Raw genomic sequence first — 10,588 nt, 5'->3', positions numbered from 1 at the left:
GTAAAGAAGAAACGAGTGAGTTAATGTGGTTGCATAAGTGTGCACACCCTCTCAGAATGCTTGTGTTTTCAAATTATTGGTTTTGAAATGTTTGGATTTTTTTCAGAAGAATTTCAGAAGGCGCACCAAGATTAAAGATTTATTGATGTTCAGCTGCAGAAGGTGTCACGACTCCCCTTTTCACTCATGTAACATTGGCATTGTACAGCATCAGGTAGGCCATAAGAGCATTTTTTTACGTCGAGAAGACAATGCAGAAGCAAGCACAGCTACAGTTTTTTTTAATAGAATGTCTGGAAAGGAAAGTAGCAGCGGGGAAAAAAAAGGATTTTAAGAGGCACTGAATGGTGAGCACATGTTTTGAGACATTAAAAATGAAAATGGATTTGTACAGGAGGTAAGATGTCAGAACAAATCCACAAGCAGAATGACAGTGGAGTTTTGAGCGGGAAGAGATGAGAGCTGAATTTGGTCTAGTGTGTAACTAACTGCATGCATGAAAAAATCCGGAACACTCTGAGCTGAAAGTTTTCTTGATAATGATAGCTGTCCTTTTATAAATATTTTTTCCCTCCATATTACGACACATCTGTTGTCTTTCAATCACATCACAGTGATAATAAAAGAAACTCATTTCAATACAATTATCAAACTTTTGTAAACAAACAAACAATAACACAAAACTGAAAATTTAAGGAAGTTTCAATTCTACCAGTAGCACTGAAAAACAATTTATGGTTCTCAGTCTTCTCAGAGTTTTCCACTTTGACATAAAATAAAAGAACAGGTTCCAGTTGTGCATATTGTAAAGTTCTCTTCTTGGTGAGTTCTAAAGGAGGCGTTTTGTTCTTTTTGCTACATGCTTTATGAATATGATGATAATGATGATTGAGAAGGCGTCTACCCTGTGTTTCCATTTGTGCTGATGATGGCAGAGCGAGTGGCGCTTCCATTTCTCCTCTCACCAGAATCTCCTCAAGCAAGACTGACTCAAGACAATGCAAAATGGAATTAGCAGAAAATGTTGATGAATTAAATGAAAAGCTCTTGAAATGGGCCTTTAAAGAATATCTGCAATATTTGCTTGCAGCAGCAAGTTGCGAGCGACAAAGCAAGTTCAGGTGCAATGCACCAAGTTGCCAGTAGAGGGGGTAAACCATCAGTATCAGCATTTGGCGTTTCATCCTTCAATTTATGCGCAGTAGCACACTTAACTGAGGTGTAAAATGTCTGGGGGAAAGACGCCACATGATTTCTAAAGCATTGAGAGCATGTTGATGACGTCATCGCCAGCCTATTGCAGAAGGCAAAAGCATCAGTCCTCCTTTGTCTTTTTTCTTGTGTCCCGTTCTGATCTATAGATTATGAATTCCAATGTGCAAGTCTATGTACAAGAACTTCAATAAATATACAAAACATAAAATCGATGATATTTAGGACAGTAATCCGCGAGCATTCAACATTCACGCATGATGTTCACCGTCCACCGTCTTGTTGACTAACTGGCAAAATAATGCTACACGCTGCAACGGAAGTGTGACTGATAATTAAATCACATTCCAATTTTGTAGAAAGGTACGCATGGCGTCCACGAATCGCTACATATAAAAGTTTGTGCGTCCGCAGTCATGTGATCGCCTGCGCGTCCAGAATATAATTCCCCCCGCTAATAACATGCTCAACTTTTTCCCTTCTCCTGATAATTTGGACGCTTTGTACAAAAGTTGAGTCATCTTGTTCTTACGTCCTTGCGTCGCACTTCTTTTCATCCAGGCTGGACGTTTGCTCTAAATGACAAAAAGGAGTCTATGCCTTTTCCTAACAGGGGGAGGCGCTCATGTGCATGTGCGTGTGGTAGTGAGGGGGGGGCACAGGCGGGGGCGGCATACCCATGGACAGGGCCTGGCCTTGGGGATGCGGTGAATGCGACCTGGGCAGGCTGTGTGTGGGGTACCCGACAGAGGGCGGGGGATTGGGGTAGCTCCCCCCGGAAGAGGACCCGGACGCAGGCGGGTTGCCATGACTCCCCTTCCCTTGGCCTTTGGGCGGGGGCGGCGGCGGCTGGTTGAGCTGGATAGAGATGTCGCTGGAGGCCTCCGACGTGCTGCGGCCTCGCTTGGGGGGCGGCCAGGACGACTCCGGGTGGAGGAACTGGCCGCTGTAGTCGCTGCTGTCTGACAAGCGGGGGCGGTAGAGCGCCGGGTGAGGGCGGTACATCTCTTCCTCGGCGTAGCGCTTCATGAACAGGTAGACGGACAGCACACCTGCGCCCTAAGCACACGGAAGCCAATGTCAAGAGGTGGGAGAAGTTTTAATGCTATTCTTTATGTGGGCAGAAAACAAAGGTGCCACTCAAACAATACTATTGCGTCATATTTTATTGATTGGGAAACTTTGAATGTGCCCAGGCTGTAAATCCCCCAATTACAGTATTGGTTTGCCACCTTGTGGGCTAGTTGATACATTGCAGCGTTAAACATCCAAACCATTGGTACCTTAACTAAAAGAGGTATCCGACTTGAATTTTTGAATCAGCCCCCATTTATACTCTTGTACGTTATGCTGGTGTTCCTAATGTTGTGGCTTGTTATTGCTCACTACAACAAAACAGCTCTCCAAATGTGATTGCCAACAAGCACTCATCTGCTTTGTGCATGTTTTATGACTTTGTGACAGAAGACAGTGCTTGATGCAGCAAATGTGATTGAAAAGGAAAGCACATGAGCAGCGGGAGTTGAGAAGGACGACATCACTAAACTGCATTGCACACTGCAGCAAACAGTGATGCGGATAAAGGGAGGAGTGGAGGGAGGGAAATCGCAGGACGCAAGAACAAAGGAGGCACATGAAACTGCACCAAGCGCACACGCACACAATGGACAAAGATACCGATACCAAGTACTGATACCACAAGTCATTGTGACAAAATGAAATGATGATATTTGTAGCAATCTTGTGAGACTGACCTCTTTGAGCAGAAAGGAGGAGGCGGCAAAGGCGAAGGACCATCCGTAGTGATAGTTGAAGAACTGCTCAGGTTCTCTGGGCCGGTTCATCACCTCGTCATTGATGCTGGAGATGTAGAGCACCAGGCCCACCACCAGGCTCAGGCCTGCACGCGGGAACCACAACAACAACAACCGCAGATAGTAAGACACAAAGATGAGACCTGTTTGAAAAGTGACCTCGGTTTTCATAAGCAAGTGACGAGGCTGGGGGCGTCTCATGCAACATTCAATGTGTCCTTCCAGGAGAGGCAACCTATGTCGGATGTCGACTATTCAATATTCATAGAAAGATGCATACTTTCAGCGTGAGTAATCTCTGGCTGCATTGCAATATTTAAAGGCTTTGCAGATCCACCTTTGTTTTTACATGTAAATTTACTTTTTAGCAGGAAAATGAGCAACACTCACAAACAAATGTGTTAATACAGCCATTTTGGTGAAAAATTGGACTTCCATAATCTGAGCTAAGGGCAGCATGGAGATCAGAAAATAGAAGTGCTCCAAGAATGGAGCTTTGTGGAACACCACGAGTATTCATCGTTCACTGATGAGTAGAGAAGCTAAAAAAATATCAAGTGAATTAAAAAAAACTCGATTTGCAAATGAGCCATGATATGACATAACGATGATTGCCCCCACTCATCCTTTTTATCAGCGAGGCCTGAGATGCAGTTTGATGTAACTGTGAGCACCGCAGTGCCGCAACACATCAAGTGGAGCTCAAGAGCTGCAATCTGCCACCGTTCGGTGCACTGCCAACAGGAAACAAGTGGGCCCGTGACCGCCACCTGCCGTTCAAGCAGGTGAACTACAATAATGCAGAAAAATCACATGACTCAACTGTACTGTATTGGGGACAAGTAGGCAAGGAGTAAGTAACGTCATTGTCACTGTGGATTTCTTTGTTTGTGTGCATAGTTACAATCAGGATTTTTTTGGGGTCATAATCATTACAAAAAAAAATCCAAGCTAACATTTTTAATTTTACTGCCTCAAACTCAAACCAAGTGAGCACCCTGCAAATACTTTGGCAAACGAATCTATTGACAATGTTGAAGGGCAAGGATGGATGTGAACAGCACCTGAGAGGATGAAGAAGATTCCTGAGACAAAAGCCAGGATGGTGCGCTGAGGCTGGATGTGTCCGATGTTGCTGATGACGAAGGCGGTGAAGACGAAGAGCAGCGACACCATCGGGAAAGGCGTCGCTGTGCGCACCATCTCTGCGGAGGCACCAAAGCATGAATGTGCTTTCATTCCATATTTTGGATGTTCAGCTTAAGATCATAGTAGCTAATAGTGAAAAACAACAACAGTTCTTCTTGTGCGTTGAATTGAATTCCTCGAGAGGACGTCTGTTCTAAGAGCAGTGCTTGCTATCCGCCAGCAGGGGGCCTTACAACTTCAAATGTACAATGTTTTTTTTTTTTTTTTAACTGTACTCACTAAGGATGTTTGCAGTGTTTTCAGTGGTGATCTCAATCTCAGGTTCAGTGAAGTACTCTGATGCAACACATCTCCCATTTTCAGCTCCTAAAAGTACACAGAAAAAAAATTGGATTCGTCATAAAATAAGAAAACACCTCGTGTTCATCTTCTGGGGCAAACACATTTTTTTTAAACTGAATTAAAAGATGGGGGTATAGACTTTTCATATTGCACTTCATGTCCATTTTTGGTGGCGTGCAATGGACTTCATTCAACATGCCATCCCTACCGGCCACGAAGCAGACCCTCCAGAGGCCCGAATGCAGAGCCATCTTGACCTCCATGCTCTGGTTGTGCTGCAGGATGACGCCCTCCACCATGATGAGCCAGTAGTCGGTGGACACGGCCACCCCTACCAGCAGCAGCCCGCAGGCCCCGAACACTGTGGACAGGATGGTCAACGCACGGCTGCTGCACGAGCTCATCTGGAGGGCACAGAGAGGAAACTCGTGGATGCGTGCGCATTTATTTAGAGCGGGTCACGTAAGGGAAGTTGTTAGGATCGGTGGGGGTGGAGGCGAGGGTGGAGGGGGGCGGAGGGGGTTAAAGCAGGCACACTTGGATGCACACGGCCCGCGGGCATCCTCCTGTCTCGCCTTGTTACAGCTAAAGATGAACTCATCACACATCCTCCTCAACCAATCCTGTTAAAGGTTAGCGTCAAGCCAACACATGATGATTTCATATTAAAAGAAATCGAAAGGAAATCAGAAAAGAGTGCACGCAAACTGTTGAGAGCCTGCTGTCCGTTTTCATTTGCGAGTGCAGGCTGGATGTGCAACGGGGCAGCGTCTGCTTCATGTCAGCTCTTACTCCTTTACTTTGATTGAGTTTGATTGCGTCATTGCGTGAGCTGAGAGATGCTCCAGCTGACTAAACAAAAGGCGAATTTGGAAGATATTATTGCGTGTTTTGGAAGGAGGCTGGCAGGCGTTTATTTGATTGTGGTTCCAAATTGGAGCCATGTGGAAGCAACACCAACCATTTGTTTAAAAAAACTAAGATTTTCTCAGCAACAGAAATTTTTAGTTTTTTTTTTTTTTTACAGTGTATACAACTATCGAGTCATATTCAGGATGTCAAATAAAAAGTACATTCATTGTAAGGTTGATTCAGAGCGCAAGCAAAAGGGGCTCGTTCATAAATTGAATTTTTTTTTTCAACATTTGAAATAAAATGAACATTAATGTCCGAGTGTTCTTCAATCTAATCTCCTTGTCAGGTGTCAAATCTCAAAACGTGACAATGTGTCCTCGTGCAAATTTAACAGATCGTTTTTCCAACAAGATGAGCCTGCGTGAGGTCCATGTGCATGAACATCACCTGCAGCGACACACTGCAAAAATAGCAGCAACACTCCGCAAACATGCGGGGGATGGAATATTTTTTCTCTCCCAAAAAAATGTTGCTCACTATAATTACCAGTGTATAAATGGCCGTAGTGATTCTAATCACAATTTTTTATTTCTTATTTGATTTGTGGCGGCTCGGTGGCGCACTGGTTAGCACGTCCGCCTCACAGTTAGGAGGGTGCGGGTTCGATTCCACCTCCGGTCCTCCCTGTGTGGAGTTTGCATGTTCTCCCCGGGCCCGCGTGGGTTTTCTCCGGGCACTCCGGTTTCCTCCCACATTCCAAAAAACATGCTTGGTAGGCCGATTGAAGACTCCAAATTGTCCCTAGGTGTGAGTGTGAGTGCGATTGGTTGTCTGTCTCTGTGTGCCCTGCGATTGGCTGGCAACCAGTTCAGGGTGTCCCCCGCCTACTGCCCGATGACGGCTGGGATAGGCTCCAGCACGCCCGCGACCCCCGTGGGGACTAAGCGGTTCAGAAAATGGATGGATTATTTGATTTGTCTGCTTATAATTAATTACAATAATTTTTATTTTTAAAGCCTCATGGGAGAAATTTGCACGTGAGCTATTTACCTCAGTGCGTGCTATCGGACGTTTTTTCGCTAGCCGTGCTAGCTTGCAAACAGGATCCTCGCGTTGTTCTTACACACGCCGATGACGAGTAATTAATCTGCTGCTGATGTTGCCGAGCTGTGCAAACATTCCAACACAAGATGCCTTTAATCTTCCCATCTGTGCACGCGGGACGGCCTCTTGTTTGCAAGCACGGCGGCCGTCTGTCGCTTTCTCGGGGCGAAAAGAAACGACACTCAAGTTCTTGATCAATCTAGAGTGGAATAGTGAATTATTTTCAAGGGGGTGCCGTGCATGAGAGGCTCGTAGAGAGATGGCAAAACCATCAAAATTCTCATTTGCACAAATAGAAAGTTCTCGAGGACAGAGGGATGTGACGGCGGAGGCAAAGTGTTATGGCCTTCCCTAATAAAAAAAACAACAGCAATCAAGATGTCGCAAATGTGTCCCATCGATTGTTGTCATCACTGGTGTGAGACACCACTCACAACAGAGACAAAAATATTGACATCACTTGCTAGCACGCTAGCGAGCAGTCCAGATTGAGAGTGGATGGAAATAAAACCACTTCCCCTGTTGGACATGTGTTAAGAAGGCCTTCTGAGACAAGGCCCCAGTTCTCTCTGGCCTAGAAAGAAATGAGACGGTTGAATTGGATAGATTGGAGCCACACGGGGGAGGGGGGGAGATGTTTCAATCTCTGTAATGTGTCACAATCTTCAGGCTGACATCACTTCGTAGTCTCACCGGTAAAGACAGAAAGAGGCCATGATGCATAAAAATGGAAGAGGTGAAGTGGCAGCTGGAGCAGAACTCACGACTTGGACACTGTAGTTAATAGTCCATGCCATACAAACCATCTAAAAATTATTATAAAAATAATGTAGTTTAACTGTTCCTGCACACAGGCGGCTCTGGTTAGCACGTCCGGCTCACAGTTAGGAGGGTGCGGGTTCGATTCCACCTCCAGCCCTCCCTGTGTGGAGTTTACATGTTCTCCCCGTGTCCGCGTGGGTTTCTCCGGGCACTCCGGTTTCCTCCCACATCCCCAAAACCCCTTGGTAAGCCGATTGAGCACTCCAAATTGTTTCGAGGTGTGAATGCGAGTGCGGATGGTTGTTCGTCTCTGCGTGCCTTGTGATTGGCTGGCATCCAGTTCAGGGTGTCCCCCACCTACTGCCCGATGACAGCTGGGATAGGCTCTAGCACGCCCGCGACCCCCGTGGGGACAAAGCGGTACAGAAAATGGATGTTCCTCCATACCTTCGCATCATGGCTATCATTCAGACAGAATGTTTGAATTTGAGATTTTTTTTTTAGAGTTGTTTGAGTCAATACCTACATCTGTGACTTTTGTTGAGCAATCTACATTTATTTTAAAGTCCATGTGCCTTTCGATTGTAATGTTATGAATGATCAACGAGCTCTGTTTCAAAATGGCTGCCCTGTGGCGACGACGCTTCTGATTGACTCACAGCACACATAAATAAAGTATTTACAGACTATACAGCTAGGGACCTCAACTACCTTGACTTTTCTCCCGATAAAGGCCTAAAAAGTAAAACAGAGCTCATAATAAGTTTTGAAATAGTTTCAAAATGTGAACTTTTGTGTTTAGTTACTGCTAATCGATTTTTGCACGTAGCAAGAACACAATCTGATTGCTTGACCGCTGGAGCAACTGTTTTACAAAAGAGTGACTTTAATTCCTGACTTAAAACACGTGAGCAGAATCATTTTTTGTCGATAGATCACAATCATATCAGAGCTTTTAATTGACCCCAAGCTGAGCTAGAGAAGAGTAATTGGTTTGGTATGTTTGTTTTATAGGCGCATCGGTCCCCGTTGCATTCTCTCGTTATTATGCTCCTGCTTGTTGCTCACTCGCTCTTATTAATAGCGCCGTCATTTGTTTGGGACTAATAGGAGATCGTAGCATTTGCTAAGCGTCCAATCAGATGACATCATGTTTTATTTCCTTGCCCTTGTATGTTGTGATGCACCAAGCAGCATTACAGCCATATCGCTTCTTTCAATTGTATTTTCAATTAGCATTGAGGGAATCACCTTTGCTAGTTACATCTATTCCATTATATTTTTTCTAACGCTTAATTTGTTTGTGTTTTTTAAATGGGAAAATATTTGAGATAAAAGTAAATGGACTTCAAGGGTGTTATCAATGAAATGGAATAAAATCTCCAACGGTTTTCCATAATTGGGCTCATACCGTTGCTTGGGGCAAGTAGGGACTGTTACGATATACCGTGATGTCATCCCATCATGTCAATTTTCAGCTAATTCTACGGAGAAATTCTGAGGGAAAAGGTGGAATCTCAAATTGTCAGTGGAACTCCACACGCCATGCAAAAGTGCACGATTGCATATGCGCCGCCTTTAATGGCAGCATCGACGTGCGCATGAGGACAGTTCCAAGTCCCCCCCCCTACCCCCCACCTTCCCGCCACCCCAGCACCAAGACGCACTCTCAAGCGGAGTTTGGAGATCCTCAACGCGGCGTGCGTACACGTGAGTGTATCGGCACACACGGAGAAAACATGCTTACTCTCGTTTATGGTGCGCAGGTTAACACAACATGGGCGCCACGCTGCATCACACGCGCACGCACGCGCACACGCACGTTGTTTTGGAAAGGACAATAAATCAGGATGGGAATGGCGTCATCTTGGGTTATTACTGCCAAGACACACACTCATGCACACAATATGGTCATTAGAGAAAGAGAATTACTCACCCTGCCACCAGAGTCGTGCGCACACGTCAGCTGCCAAGAGAGCACACGCGCGCGCACACGCACGCACCAGGGAGGCTTGGTAGGGTTTTGGTGCTCTTCTTCGTCCTCACTCCCTCCGTACGTTCATCTCCAGCCCAGCTTCATATCCACCAGCCTTGCCTGGATCCACCCGGAGCGGCCACTGCGGAGTGGATGTGCTTCTGCCCGCCACTTCGGCTTCAAAAAGTGTGTGCGTGTACGCATGTGTGTATGCGTGTCAGAAAGAGAGAACGAGCGAGAGGGGGGAGAGAGAGAGAAAGAGAGAGAGAGAGAGAGAGAGAGAGAGAGAGAGAGAGAGAGAGTGAGAGAGGCAAAGAGGGTGCATGTGTGTCCTTCAATGATTGCTTTCACCAAATAGAGAAGTTGTGCACAGCTTCTATCTTGCATGGGTGTCTAATGATGTTCAAGTGTGTGTGATGGGATGCATGGTGTGTGTTTGTGAGATGAGAGCTGGTGCCAACCTCCACGTGACACAAAGACAACGTGAACTAAGTGGCCGCATATGAGCTAATTTGATTGTGACTCATTCAAACAACGTCAATGGAATGTGAATTGTCAATTACCTCAATTTTCTCCTTGTCTTTCATTCTTTGCGTCTTCCGGGATGGCGAATTTGGTCATTCTAAATGATTTTTATGATTCTCTATGAAAATGTAAGAAGAAACAAAACAACACTACACGCAATAACAATGTCAGTTGTAGTACCGATACTAACCTGTAGGGGGCAATATAGGAACAGAGAGCAACCAGACTGCAGAGAAAAATTAAGTTGTAGTGTCCACATATTAGCGTTGTTTTGTTTAGAGCTCTATTATTCCCTGAAAGGTTAGGAAGGAGGGAAGCGCAAGAGAAACAGCAGATGAAAAGATGGAAAAGAATAAGGACAAAGCAAAGACTTTAGTCAGGAAGGGTGATGGGGGTCGAGCATTCCTTCCTTGACTCTTTTTTTCCTTAATCACTCATTTCCTCGTCTTGACTTCCTGTCTGTCATCCAATCATCCTCTGTCCCCGCCTTCATCACCCCATTTCTTTTTCTTTTCTGTCTTCTCACCTTTCTTACAGTGTCCTTCCTTTCCACCTATCGATCTGGTAATTCTCCCTCTCAGTCTCTCTGCTCTTTTTCGTGCCTTCTTTCCTAGCATCCTCGACCCTGTTAGAGGTCCCCAGAGTTCCCGGTCTATATTTAGACTGCCCATTTCATTTTTAGCAACATCTCTGGCGCCCTCCGACCTCAGGGCACCGGTGTCACAATTGTCACAAGCAGGGCGAGGAAGGGACGGACGGGGTAGGGTGGCAAGACCGAGAGGAGGGATGAAAGTGGCGTCACAGATGACAATGAGCGATGAGCTACATGCATGGGAAAAGGGAGGGAGGG

The 10,588-nt window shown here is 45.6% G+C and overlaps 1 protein-coding gene across 3 annotated transcripts; it reads right to left on the bottom strand.

Annotated features, from left to right (window-relative positions):
- Nucleotides 1-126: 126 nt before the first annotated feature.
- Nucleotides 127-10,165, bottom strand: cacng7b (calcium voltage-gated channel auxiliary subunit gamma 7b). 3 transcript variants are annotated; one of them, XM_088388075.1, is made up of 8 exons: nt 9,929-10,165; nt 9,777-9,856; nt 9,175-9,390; nt 4,726-4,921; nt 4,455-4,541; nt 4,091-4,231; nt 2,967-3,112; nt 127-2,271 (listed from the first exon to the last, which is right to left on the bottom strand). In XM_088388075.1, exons 4-8 carry the CDS (start codon nt 4,919-4,921, stop codon nt 1,819-1,821), a joined length of 1,023 nt encoding a protein of 340 aa, XP_088244201.1. In that variant the 5' UTR covers nt 9,175-9,390; nt 9,777-9,856; nt 9,929-10,165; the 3' UTR covers nt 127-1,818. The 3 variants fall into 3 exon arrangements, with proteins under 3 accessions (XP_088244201.1, XP_088244203.1, XP_088244202.1); XM_088388077.1 differs by having other exon boundaries at nt 9,777-9,835; XM_088388076.1 differs by lacking the exon at nt 9,929-10,165 and having other exon boundaries at nt 9,777-9,913.
- Between the last annotated feature and the right edge of the window lie 423 nt (nt 10,166-10,588).

The sequence above is a fragment of the Syngnathus floridae genome, chromosome 10 (assembly GCF_059516105.1).
Source record: "Syngnathus floridae isolate MCC-2025c chromosome 10, RoL_Sflo_1.0, whole genome shotgun sequence".
NCBI lineage: Eukaryota > Metazoa > Chordata > Actinopteri > Syngnathiformes > Syngnathidae > Syngnathus > Syngnathus floridae.
The sequence above is the reverse complement of the archived record's forward strand: the minus strand, read 5'-3'. Positions and strand labels throughout refer to the sequence as shown.

What these genes read in the sequence shown, in the direction of transcription:
- cacng7b (XM_088388075.1), bottom strand. Translation starts at nt 4,921, where the DNA reads ATGAGCTCGTGCAGCAGCCGTGCGTTGACCATCCTGTCCACAGTGTTC. An exon ending in GAGGGTCTGCTTCGTGGCCG is followed by an intron (nt 4,542 to 4,725) that starts GTAGGGATGGCA and finishes GTGTACTTTTAG; the next exon opens with GAGCTGAAAATGGGAGATGT. An exon ending in AATCTTCTTCATCCTCTCAG is followed by an intron (nt 3,113 to 4,090) that starts GTGCTGTTCACA and finishes TCCCGCGTGCAG; the next exon opens with GCCTGAGCCTGGTGGTGGGC.